We start from the raw sequence: 14,413 nt of genomic DNA on the forward strand, positions 1-14,413 counted from the left end.
GCTATCATCATAATAATCAATAACAAACATTATCATCAATAATCAACAATACATTTCTGATAAAAATGTTTACAAACCTTGGAATAAAAGAAAATATAAAACTGACTTGGGCAAAATTTCAATTTAGATATAAAAACCATCTAAACCAGCATTTTTTTATGGTCAGTGCCAATTCTATTACTCTAAGACAAGTTAGATATTGATCAGAGTAGAAAGAGAGTAGCAATTGAATTATTTGATCTGAAAGACTGATTTATGTGGGAATCAAAATATTTATAAACAATCATAAAAAAAGATGCATACAACCAAATGTATACACAACCATTTATATATATAAATCTCTCTCTATATATATCCATTTTCCATGCAGGCATGTATTGGAAAGTGATTTTTTTTTAAAGCAGTGCCTTATGGTTGGATGCCCTTTCTATCACCAACCCTTTTAATCACCTAAACATTTGTTTGTAAGGATCTGTAAATGTTTATAGCTGCTATGAGTATTTGCATATTTTAGATTTATATATTAATGCTTATATATGTGAGTACATATATATTCCCATGTGTATACACAAATATATATTGATAGGTGTATTCTAAAGACTGTATCTATATTTCCATTATATAATAACATAGGTGGAGGCGCAATGGCCTAGTGGTTAGGGCAGCGGACTTGTGGTTGGAGGATCACGGTTTCGATTCCCAGACCGGGAGTTGTGTGTGTTTATTGAGCGAAAACACCTAAAAGCTCCACGAGGCTCCGGCAGGGGGTGGTGATCCCTGCTGTACTCTTTCACCACTCTTTCTTCTGTTAGCCTGCTCATTTAGCCAGCGGGGTGGCGTCATTCAAAGGCTAAAACAATGCGAACGCATTGTGACCAGCGATGTGTAACAACATCTGATGGTCTGGTCGGTCACGTGATAATAACATAGTATCTTATTCATTAACATGATTTAATATGTCCAAAACATTCAAATTCCGCTGAGGTTGACTTTGCCTTTCATCTTTTCGGGGTCGATAAATTAAGTACCAGTTACACACTGGGGTCGATATAATCGACTTAATACCTATGTCTGTCCTTGTTTGTGCCCTCAATGTTTAGCCCCTTGTGGGTAATAAAGAAATAGGTATATATTTTTTGAATCAAAATATGTTACTTTTTATGGTTTTGCTGTAGTTTGTGATAGAAAGGGCATCCAGCCATAGAAACGAAACTAGAAATGAAATGCAAGAGCAAGACATGGCTCTCAAACCTGTTTATGAAAGCAATAGCTCCAAATAAGAAGTGACTTGAACTGTGACAATCTATCCAGCTATTGCCAGCAAGATAATCATCATCATCATCGTTTAATGTCCACTTTCCATGCTGGCATGGGTTGGACAGTTTGACTGGGGTCTGGGAAGCCAGGAGGCTGCACCAGGCCCAGTCTGATCTGGCAGTGTTTCTACAGCTGGATGCCCTTCCTAACGCCAACCACTCCGTGAGTGTAGTGGGTGCTTTTTACATGCCACCGGCACAGGTGCCGGGGGAGGCTGGCAACAGCCACGATCGGTTGGTGCTTTTACGTGCCACCGGCACGGAGGCCAGTTGAGGCGGCGCTGGCAACGGCCACGTTCGGATGGTTCTTTTATGTACCACCGGCACTGGTATCACAACTGATGTTGATGATGATGACACTAATGATACACAGATTACAGTTTTATTGAACAAATCATGTTAATCAATGGATGTTTTGATGCTAATTGAACAGATTTTTGCTATTGTCTACAAATACCAATTCCAAGTTATATAATGACAAGTGACAGACACATTAGCACATGATGCCCACTATATTTTCACATTATTATGCAGATCATCACTGTTTTCACAAGATTTTACTGTTTAACCATTTAATTACCATATTCCTGTTGAAATACATTGTGTTTGTTTCAAAAAAATTTTGAAATTACCTTTTTATTAATGAAGTGGTGTTTGGAACATAAAACGGAATTTTTAATGAAGGATTTTAATTTAGATCACTTCAAATCATGAAATTTGTATTGCAAATCCAGAGCAGTCTCTCAAGGGGTTGGTATCAAAAGGGTTAAAACCAACAGATGTATGGTGGGCTGTAAACAGACACACCAGATGACCACCTACATACACACCGTCTTTGATACAACTAATACTTCCATCAAGTCAATTAAACCTACGTAGAACTTCCTTTTAATTTTATTACAGTCATGAACCAAATGTTGTTGTTGTACAGCTTTGTGTCAGCTTTGACTGAATAAGATTCTGGCCAAAGGCTTTCAATAATGATCTGTGGCCGTTGCCAGCACCGCCTCGACTGGCTTCTGTGCCGGTAGCACATAAAAAGCACCATCCGAACGTGGCCGATGCCAGCGCCGCCCCGACTGGCTTCTGTGCCGGTAGCACATAAAAAGCACCGTCCGAACGTGGCCGATGCCAGCACTGCCTCGACTGGCTCCAGTGCTGGTGGCACATAAAAAGCACCATCCGAATGTGGCCGTTGCCAGCGCTGCCTTGGCTGGCTTCCGTGCCGGTGGCACGTTAAAAGCTCCAACCTATCGTGGCCGATGCTGGAGCCCCTGGCACCTGTGCAGGTGACACGTAAAAAGCACCTACTACACTTGCGGAGTGGTTGGCATTAGGAAGGGCATCCAGCTGTAGAAACTCTGCCAGATCAGACTGGAGCCTGGTGCAGCCCCTGGCTTCCCAGACCCCGGTCGAACCGTCCAACCTGTGCTAGCGCGGAAAACAGACGTTAAACGATGATGATGATATATATCAGTGTATCATTTTTTTTTTTATTTAAGATGGTTGGGTGAATAATTTTCACATATACAAATGAAAATGGTTGCAACACATTAGATCAAAGTTTGTTATTTACCAAGAAATTGACTGATAGCTACTCTGTACTATGCATGATTCAGCCACAACATAGATGCTGTTGTTTTTTTCTTTCAGACAAAAACAACAGCATCATGCCTTTCGAAAGCATATATATATATGTTAAGTCTGATACACAGATAATGTCTTTATTTTAAAAATCATAACCAATGAATAATTTTCACATTATGTTCTTTAAACAACTACCAATCTACTTAAATTATAAATAAAAGTAACAACACTTTTAACCCTTGTGTTACTGTATTTATTTTGAGGTGCCCTGTGTTTCTTTCAATTACTTTAACTATAACAAAGAATTTAGTAAAATAACTTAGTTATCATTCCGCTAGTGTTAGGAACATAAATTGTGACTAAAGTTTGGTGGAAGATTTTAATTCAAAACTTATGAAAACAAGACCTTTGTACTACAGAGCCAGAGCCGGTTTCAGCCGGGTTGGTAATGAAAGGGTTAAAGATAAGTGACTATCAGAAAGAGATCTATTTGTGAATAAACTGAAGCACAGTGAATAAAAAGTTAATGATAACTCATTACTCATTTACTTGCTTCAGTCATTTGACTGCGGCCATGCTGGAGCACCGCCTTTAGTCGAGCAAATCGACCCCGGGACTTATTCTTTGTAAGCCCAGTACTTATTCTATCGGTCTCTTTGGCCAAACCGCTAAGTGACGGGGACATAAACACACCAGCATTGGTTGTCAAGCAATGCTAGGGGGACAAACACAAACACACACACACACACATATATACATATATATGACAGGCTTCTTTCAGTTTCCGCCTACCAAATCCACTCACAAGGCATTGGTCGGCCCGGGGCTATAGCAGAAGACACTTGCCCAAGATGCCACACAGTAGGACTGAACCCGGAACCATGTGGTTGGTTAGCAAGCTACTTACCACACAGCCACTCAACTTATAATAGTTGAAAAAAAAACCCCAACAATTTAAACTTAAGTATTCTTAGGCAAGATACATTTCCTTACTTTCTTCAGTCAATTTAATCTACATGAGATATGGTTATGGAGCAAGATGTCTCTAAGTTGTACACTCAAATCAAATCTAGAAACATATTATGAAACAAACTTCTTCACTGCATGGGCACAGAATACGAGACACTTATGAAATGATTTTAGAGATAGAAGAGAGTTCTTATTAGAAGATAAAAGTATCTCTTATTCACTTAACATAAAAAAGCCAGCACTTAGTAGCTAAGTACTAGTCCTCGAAAACACTTGAGCTTAAGAGACATTTATATTTACAAATTTTCAATTGTTAAAAGCAAAGAGTTTGGAAATTTAGAATAAATGTTCAAAAGTTTAAAATAAGGGTACTAATTAAATAATGAAAAAGATAATCAAAGGAAAGTGCTAATAAGTATTTTGTTTCACACCTTATATTACAATGTAGCCTAACTCTACATTACCTGCAATGCTAGTAGGGTGCCAAGAGCACAATCCGAGTGTGATCGTTGCCAGAGCAACTATCTGGCCTCCATGCTGGTGGCACGTAAAAGACACCATCTGAGTGTGATCATTACCAGCATTGCCTTACTGGCACTTGTGCCGGTGGCATGTGTAAAAAGATTCGAGCGAGGTCGTTTCCAATACCACCTGACTGGCCCCCGTGCCAGTGGCACGTAAAAGCATCCACTACATTCTCAGAGTGGTTGGCATTAGGAAGGGCATCCAGCTGTAGAAACACTGCCAGATCAAGATTGAAACCTGGTGCAGCCATCTGGTTCGCCAGCCCTCAGTCAAACCATCCAACCCATGCTAGCATGGAAAGCGGACGTAAAACGATGATGATGATGGTAAATAATAAAAAAAAAAACCTTCACAAGTTACAAGAGCTTATCATGTAAATGTTTAGTTCCATATTCAGAAGCATTAAACGAATCAAAGACAACATCCCATCAGAGATAGAATTTGGAGTCTGCCACTGGTAACATTCTCAAAATAAAATATCCGTTGTGTATTTGTTTAACTCATGGTGCACTGGTGCAAGCAGAATTAAATGTCCCAGTAAAACAAATAAAACACCAACTCTCATCAAACCTATTCGTTATCTTATTAATTAAGCCTTTTTGCATCTACTTCAAGTGATATTTTGAACTTAAATATTATATAGACAGATGTGCATATGCATGGGTGTATATTTCAGTTTGAAATGTATTTTTATATCAACATTAAACAGACTTACTCGACGAAATCGAAGCCAGCTGTCATGGTGGTACTCCAACTGACCGTCAAAAGCACTTGGTAGTTGGTCTACACCAATGTAGGACTGTAAGACATCAGGAGACTGCAACACCTCAATCTAAAAAGAAAAAATATTAAGAGGATTTAATTCAAAGATGCTTGTTGCATTGCATGTGTGTATGTGAGAGAGAGGGGGGGAGAAAGAAAGAGAGAGAGAGAAAGAAAGAGAGAGAGATAGAGGGAGAGACAAGAGAGAGAGAAAGAAAGAGAGAGAGATAGAGGGAGAGACAAGAGAGAGAGAAGAGAGAGAGAAGAGAAAGAGAAAAGAGAGAGAAAGAGAGAGAAGAGAAAGAAAGAGAGAGAGGAGAGAGAGAAAAAAGAGGAAGAGAGAGAGAGAGCGAGTAAAGAGAGAGAAAGAGAGAGAGAAGAGAGAGAAAGAGAGAGAAGAAGAGAGAGAGAGAAAGAGAGAGTGAGAGAGAAAAGAGAGAGAGAGATAGATAGAGAGAGAAGAAGAGAGAGTGAGAGAGAGAGAGAGAGAGTCTCTGTGTATGTACATGTAAGATAAATATTAAATGGAGGAGGCCAACGGACTGTAGCTATGTTGGGGAACCATTTTAAAAAGTTTCAGTCAATTATGCCAATCTTATACTTTTAATCAGGTACGTACTAAGCCTTAGTAAAGAACTTAGTAGAAGGCAGGCAAGATAAATTTAGCATGATAAGCATTTTGGTAAGTTAAGAAGGACCTCTTCCTCAAGATGAAGATAAAAGTTGTAATTTGAAGGAAAATATAAGTTACAGCAAAGACATTATGTAACACACACATCAAAGTATTTTAAAGAAAAATGTCCTACATCATAATTGAACAATCCACATCATCATTTATTACAAGATGCTGTGGATATGATGCTGAGAATTAGTCTTCTTCTTATCATTCAGCAAACATTGCCTGTTAGCAGAAATAGTATCTGCATCTAACAGCAAGGAAGAGAAAACAATTGGTGATGCTAGTCTTCATTATCATCATCATCATCATCATTGTTTAACGTCTGCTTTCCATGCTGGCATGGGTTGGACGGTTTGACTGAGGGCTGGCGAACCAGATGGCTGCACCAGGCTCCAATCTTGATCTGGCAGAGTTTCTACAGCTGGATGCCCTTCCTAATGCCAACCATTCCGAGAGTGTAGTGGGTGCTTTTACGTGCCACCAGCACGGGGCCAGTCAGGCGGTACTGGCAACGACCTCACTCGAATCTTTTTACACATGCCACCAGCACAGGTGCCAGTAAGGCGATGCTGGTAACGATCACGCTCGAATGGTGCCTCCTACATGCCACTGGCACGGAAGCCAGTTAGCCGCTCTGGCAACGATCACGTTCAGATGGTGCTCTTAGCACCCTACTAGCACAGGGCACAAGTGCCAGTAAGGCGAAGCTGGTAATGATCACACTCGAATGGTGCCTTTTATGTTCCACTGGCACAGAAGCCGGTTAGCCGCTCTGTCAACGATCATGCTCGTATGGTGCTCGTGCCCGTTATCGAATTTCACTTTGATTTTGATTTTGATCTCACTTGCCTCAACAGGTCTTCGCAAGCAGAGTTTAGTGTCCAAAGAAAGAAAAGGTACGCACAAGTGGGCTGGTTACACCTCTAGCACAGGCCACGAAGTTATGGTTTTGTGGGTTCTAAAGTATGCAATGATACACTGATGTGCTATGATATATAGCTCAATGTGTTGCAAAAACATGTTTTTATTTTAATTATGCATAGACCAGTTAAAGGTTGGATGAAAGAAAGAAATCTTATGAGGTCTAAGGTAAAAAGAGCAGCTGAAATCTGTTCTGAATGGTGATGAATCATCAAATCCTTATTTCCAAATAGGAAGAAGAGGTTTGAATAAATAATAAGCTAGTCTAAAAGCTGCTGAAAGATAATGTTACCATTTCCTATAGTAGTAAGCTTCTTAATCTGTGGTAGATATTCACATTTATGTGGACTGGTCATATGTGAATTAATGGCACGTTAAGCACACCATTCAAGCGTGATTGTTACCGTGTCACCTTACTAGCACTTGTGCTGGTGGCACATGAAATATTCGAGCGAGGTCGTCGCCAGTGCTGCTGGACTGGCTCCTGTGCAGGTGGCACATAAAAAGCACCATTTGGGCGTGACTGTTGCCAGTACCGCCTGACTGGCCATCATGCCGGTGGCACGTAAAAGCACCCACTACACTCTCAGAGTGGTTGGTGTTAGGAAGGGCATCCAGCTGTAGAAATTCTGCCAGATCAGATTGGAGTCTGGTTCGCCAGACCTAAGCCAAACTGTCCAACCCATGCTAGCATGGAAAGTGGATGTTAAATGATGATGGTTATGATGCTAGTGACAAAATTTGAACTAATACCCACTATCTCACTTTGTTCTTTGGTTATCTATTGTCTTGGCAATCCGTACTCCAAAAGATGAGACAATATCCATAAATGCATGCACATGTTGAAAACAAATGCATGGATAATTATCCATAATATATAATTGCAGATGGGGCAGAGGATTTTAAGTGAGAGATCCACTATCAGCCATTTAACTTGTGAAAACCAAAAATATATATGTTAGATAATAATAACATTTGCATAGGGATGATAAATGTGTGTGTGTGTGCGTGCGTGCGTGCGCAGATCTAAACCCCTTGAATCCATACATGATACAGGGTGGGGGTGTTAAAATATACATGTTCTAGTATAAAAGTTAAGGCAATAAATGGAAATATAAAAAACTCAAGCAACAAATATTCCTCTTACCTTAAGGGGTCCTTGGGCATCATAAAGTGGTGAACCAAAAATTAATGTTTGATCTAACTGGTTGGCTAGGATATAAATTGATCTGAACCCCTGTTCATTGTTTGACTGAAAGAGCAAAAAAAAGAAAAAGAACATGAAATATCAATAGAGCAAAATGTTGTTCAGTTATAAATTCAACCAAAGTGGAACTGTTAAAAACCACTGGAGGACCAGATTGAATGTGTCACAGTATTTAGTCTTATTGGTCTACATTCAAAGTTGTAGTCCTACCATGACATTAAAAGAAGTACTTTTTTTTTGGCATCTAAAAATGATGACAGTTAATATTGACACAAGGTTGGAAATTTGTATTGGAGGTGATCGTTACCAGCGTCGCCTTACTGTCACTTGAGCCCCGTGCAAGTAGGGTATTAAGAGCACCATCTGAGTGTGATAGTTGCCAGATCGGCTATCTGGCCTCTACATATGAAAAATTTTTCAACATCATCCACATGAATTGTTTATTTTCTTACTCTCTTTACTCTTGTTTCAGTCATTTGACTGTGGCCATGCTGGAGCACTGCCTTTAATCGAGCAACTTGACCCCGGGACTTATTCTATCAGTCTATTTTGCTGAACAGCTAAGTAACGGGGACATAAACACACCAGCATCGGTTGTCAAGCAATGCTAGGGGGACAAACACACACACGCATATATATATATATATATATATATATATACGACGGGCTTCTTTCAGTTTCCGTCTACCAAATCCACTCACAAGGCTTTGGTTAGCCCGAGGCTATAGTAGGAGACACTTGCCCATGGTGCCACACAGTGGGACCTTGGGCAAGTGTCTTCTTGTGAAAAAAAATTTTTTTTCACAGTTGCCCACATGAATTGTTTATATCCTTGTTGCCACTGTTATAACATGGATCCTCATCTACTTGTATGTTGTCGTTGGCACTGTAATATTCTTGTTGCCACTTTTATGTTGTGGCAGTATTCCGCATGTCTTTATCATTGACTTGTCTATTGTGCTATCGTTGATAGCTCTGCAAGACAACGACTTTGAAACGTCTACCTTGACGGTAACTTGAACTCGTATATATCACATAACTGACACTGACTCCAACTGAGAACTCCTACAATGACTCTACTACTACTACTGTCTTTATAGTGGCCCTCATACCTACTTCTTTACTACCCACAAGGGGCTAAACACAGAGAGGACAAACAAGGACAGGCAAACGGATTAAGTCGATTATATCAACTCCAGTGTGTAACTGGTACTTAATTTGTCGACCCCAAAAGGATGAAAGGCAAAGTCGACCTCGGCGGAATTTGAACTCAGAATATAACGGCAGACGAAATACTGCTAAGCATTTCGCCCGGCGTGCTAACGTTTCTGCCAGTTCGCCGCCTTATAGTGGCCCTCATACCACTTTGTCACGTGGGAAGGAGTGTACCATTTTCACTACAACACAGATAAAGAACTTTTGAATTTAATGTAATCTATGACTGCATCTCCAACCCAAAAGATTTTGTTGGGATAAGAACTGAAGGGGAGCTCCTTTCACTCCTAAATTTAAAACACAACCTGAAAAAGGATTATGTAACCAATCAATAACTTTCTTATTGGTTTATTTCATTGATTCCTTAGAAAGGAGTGAGAGGTGATTGGATTGAAGTCTCACTCAAATAGGTTGTCATGGGAATTATTGATCTTTTTTTTTTCCCTTTGGTGAAGCACTGTGTTTATTCTATTTTATGGAGTATTTCAGTGTCTTCATTCATAAGTGCTTCTAATTCTGTTCTCCACCTCTTTTGATTCAAGTGAAATTGCTTGAAGGCTAAACAAGATTACTCACAAAGAAGTTGGTGAAAAAATCATTCTTCAAAACAGTCTTTCATCAAACAGTTCAGGTGTAAAAAATTTTAAAGGACAATATAAATTAATTTAGTGCCGCTATATTTTGAATTTTCTTCTTTCTCTTCACAATCTGTCGTGCAACTGGATATTTGTATAAATTAGAACATTGTCAATTCAACGTTATTTGATTTTAGTTTGGTAATTCATATGACTGTCACAAGAGAACAATGGTTAACCCTTTCGATACCAACCCGGCTGAAACCGCCTCTGGTTCTGTAGTACAAACGTCTTGTTTTCATAAGTTTTGAATTAAAATCTTCCACTAATCCTTAATCATAATTTTTGTTCCTAACACTAGCTTAATGATAACGAAGTTATTTTACTAAATTCTTTGTTATATTTAAAATTAATTGAAAGAAACACAGAGCATCTCAAAATAAATACAGTAACGAAAGGGTTAAATAAATTGCATTTTTATGCACCTCAATTCAGACAGTAGTTGATTTTGGCTTTGTTTATTTGATCATGGTTAATGGATAATAAAACAAATGGTTTAAACCAGGTAGACTACAGGTAAAGCACAGTCACTTTCACAGTGATCGTTAGGGATATGGCAAATGAAAGATGGAAAGTTACATTGCGGAACAGTCATTTTAACAAGTTTTCAGTTGTTGAGTGTCCCACCCTAGAAGAATTGATGTTAGATGTGTTGAAACAATTGTCGTGATTAATAATAAATTCTCGTATATGCCATCTTCTATTTGCCATATATCATCATCATCGTTTAACGATATATATATATATATATATGTATATGTATATATATATATATATATATATAATAATAATAATAATTTGAGGGAATATTAATCCTAACTTACAGGGAAAAATTCAATTTAGAAATACTAAATCAAATTTCACAAAATATAATATATACATTTTTATTATTATTTTGCAATTTACTTAATCATCGGTATATTATTGTTTTTTTTAATTTTTAATATTTCTATTATATGTAATTTTCTAGATGGTGTAATTTAATTGTTCATTTTGAATTGATAAAAGGTGTTTTTTTTCTAATTTTTATACATATATATATATATATGGCCTCCGTGCCGGTGGCACGTAAAAAGCACCATCCGACCGTGGCCGTTTGCCAGCCTCGTCTGGCACTTGTGCCGGTGGCACGTAAAAAGCACCCACTACACTCACGGAGTGGTTGGCGTTAGGAAGGGCATCCAGCCGTAGAAACATTGCCAGATCAGACTGGGCCTGGTGCAGCCTTCTGGCTTCCCAGACCCCAGTTGCACCGTCCAACCCATGCCAGCATGGAAAGCGGACGCTAAACGATGATGATGATGATATATATATATACAGAGAGAGAGAGAGAGAAATAGGGGAATATAACGGGGTTCAGAAGCTTTAAGATATTTCATTAGTGTAGAGTAGATGAATGTAATTGAAATGGTTTTAATGGTAGTCACCTCTTTCTTGTCATAGATGTCAATGTCATTGCTATCACCATCATGATTGTGATCGTTGCCATCATCATGATCATCACCATTTTAATACATAATTTCGTCCATATTAACATAGGTTGAATAAGTTTCGAATACGACACATTTCCCGTTCAATTATACTAATCACATTATCAACATCCTGTACCTTCGAGTCCATAACAAACCAAGATCTTCCTTGGTTTAGCTTTAATACAAGTCATTGTTAATGCAAACCAACTTCATGATAGATTTCTGTTTTCTCTCTATCAGCCATTGGCATTCATGATGGCCAAGCAGTTTCCATACTTTGCATACATTTCAATCTTTCTCACAGAGATTCTTCAACTCATTCCACTCCACTAATTGCAGATCCTCTATTATGCATCCCTCATGCTTCACTCCTATACATACAATACCTATTTCTTTATTACCCACAAGGGGCTAAACACAGAGGGGACGAACAAGGACAGACAAACGGATTAAGTCGATTATATCGACCCCCAGTGCGTAACTGGTACTTATTTAAACGACCCCTGAAAGAATGAAAGGCAAAGTCGACCTCAGCGGAATTTGAACTCAGAGCGTAATGGCAGATGAAATACGGCTACGCATTTCGCCCAGCGTGCTAACGGTTCTGCCAACTCACTGCTTTACAGTACCACACCAACTATGTAGGATGAGTGAAAGCTTTTTCGCAGTCCTTGGATAGACGCGATAGAAACAGCAGCCAAGTCTCCCTCAAATCATACTCAATTGACTTGAAATATAAAGAACACACTGGATAATGTAGTCCTAGTTACTCTATGTCTGAGAGAAAAAAACAAGAAACAAATATAAGAAGAAAAACCCCAGCCGGTTATGGCAACTGGATCTTGTTAAATTTCTTCCAACCACTTGAAACTGAATATTTCAAATTTTCACCAGATTATTTTCCAAAAAAATGTAGTTCTGATGTAGTTTTGCACACTGATACTCTTTACTCTCTTTTACTTGTTTCAGTCATTTTGACTGCGGCCATGCTGGAGCACCACCTTTAATTGAGCAAATCGACCCCGGGACTTATTCTTTGTAAGCCCAGTACTTATTCTATAGGTCTCTTTTTGCCGAACCGCTAAGTGACGGGGACGTAAACTCACCAGCATCGGTTGTCAAGCAATGCTAGGGGGACAAACACACACACAAACACATATATATATATATACATATATACGACACAGGCTTCTTTCAGTTTCCGTCTACCAAATCCACTCACAAGGCATTGGTTGGCCTGGGGCTATAGCAGAAGACACTTGCCCAAGATGCCACGCAGTGGGACTGAACCCGGAACCATGTGGTTGGTTAGCAAGCTACTTACCACACAGCCACTCCTGCGCCTGATGATGAAAATTGCATGTTTTTTTCTAGAAATGCGTAATAAAGATACATGCATGCATTTAAAGTTATGTAATTTGAACCAATCAAAAGCATCCATTGCCAGCATATCAGAGGCTGGAACTGTCTGTTGTCATGACAATCAGCGAAGACAAAGATAAGACATTGAAGACAACTTTTACGTGGTCTTTTGACCTGCTAGAAATAGCAGCCTAATGTTCCTTAAACTACACCATAACGTCTAAAAAGATTGATACATTATATAATATAGTTTGTGGTTTTGCATTTTTGGTCATAATCAAAGCATCAGTGCATAATAATATGGTCTTAAATTCACAGAAACACTGAATATGTTTATTATATATAATCTTAAAGCTGAGCATGTGTTTGTTGTTAATACATAGAATGTCTTTCATTTAATTAAGCTGACTAAACAACTTTGACTATATGAACCAATAGGAAAGCTTTTGGGATGTTCATTGACCTGCTAGAAACAACAGCGAAGTCACTGTCAAATTACTCCCCACTGACTTAATAAAAGAACACATTGTATACTCCTAGATACAGTGATGGAAAAAAAAAGTAAGATGGTTATGCCTATAATTCCTTTGATTTCAGGTATGTGTTTGCTTGATTAAATAAAGCTGACCTGGAGCAAGACAGGTCAGATACTGGCAATGATCTCGCTTGAATCTTTTTACACATGCCAACGGCACAGGTGCCAGTGAAGTGACATTGGTAACGATCACGCTCAAATGGTGCTCTTTTACGTGCCACCGGTACGGAGCCAGTTGGCTGCTCTGGCAAAGATCACGCTCGGAAGGTCCTCTTCACACCCTACTAGCATGGGCACAAGTACCAGTAAGGCGACGCTGGTAACGATCATGCTCGAATGGTGTGATTAATAGCTTACATTGTCTTATGAAAGGAAGAACACACTGGATAATGTACACCAAGATACAGAAAAAAAGATGGGATGGTCATGGGTGGAATATAGTTGTAATTAGTTTTTGCAGAAGCAGAACATCACTAATTTCATCAAAACCTACTGTTTTTTAAAGTGGAAGGTAACGGTTCATAAGTAGTCATGGAAACTGAATTACTGAATTGTTCAAAAGAGTAATTTTAATGGATTTCATATTAAAGCAAGTCCTACTCACACAAACTGCCCCACCCTCCACACACATACGTGCCGGCTTTCCACTAGTGATGGTGGAAAGTGTGATGCTTTAGTAGCCACCAAGCAAAAAAAGCAGAATCCAAACCATCCTACGAGGAACTAACAGTTCCCTCCAAAATCCACTGCTACTCTCTCTCTCTCTCTGCTTTCAACAGACAAGTATTAGAAAAGTGTTATTTGGTACCCTCCAACTTTTCATTGCAATTAACACTGTCAAGACAACAGATGCTTTTAATAATATTTCAAATGTCCCGTGCTGTGGGAAGCTACCGGCTGTCAATGGAATTTGAAGAAGCTTAGCTATTATAACCAAGATTATCATCTCCATTTGTAGATAGTGATGAAGGTTATGATGACATCATCAATATTGCTTAACATTGATCTTAAAGAGTGTGATACTGAAAATGTCAGTCAAGATAATGTTACAGCTGGAATTTCCAAAGAAAATCACGGTGATTCTTAAAAGAGCAGAGTAATAAATTATTCAAAGACACGGGAGAATGGTTGTAATAAGGTGTGCACTAATAGGCATAATAACATCATGCTTCATGTTTCATATATTAAAATCATATTATTTATATTTCAATTTTAAAAAATGTTATCA

At 38.7% G+C, this 14,413-nt stretch overlaps 1 protein-coding gene across 3 annotated transcripts in view; it reads right to left on the minus strand.

The window, feature by feature from the left end:
- Positions 1-14,413, minus strand: part of LOC115212855 (puratrophin-1-like) — a 402,149-nt gene that overhangs the window by 162,136 nt on the left and 225,600 nt on the right. For all 3 annotated transcript variants that reach the window (XM_036503619.1, XM_036503620.1, XM_036503621.1), the window contains 2 exons: positions 7,907-8,011; positions 5,113-5,229 (listed from right to left, as the gene is read on the minus strand). In XM_036503619.1, coding sequence (XP_036359512.1) covers positions 5,113-5,229; positions 7,907-8,011 — 222 coding nt within the window. The remainder of the gene's footprint in view (positions 1-5,112; positions 5,230-7,906; positions 8,012-14,413) is intronic.

The sequence above is a fragment of the Octopus sinensis genome, linkage group LG6 (genome assembly GCF_006345805.1).
Source record: "Octopus sinensis linkage group LG6, ASM634580v1, whole genome shotgun sequence".
NCBI classification, from domain to species: Eukaryota; Metazoa; Mollusca; class Cephalopoda; order Octopoda; family Octopodidae; genus Octopus; species Octopus sinensis.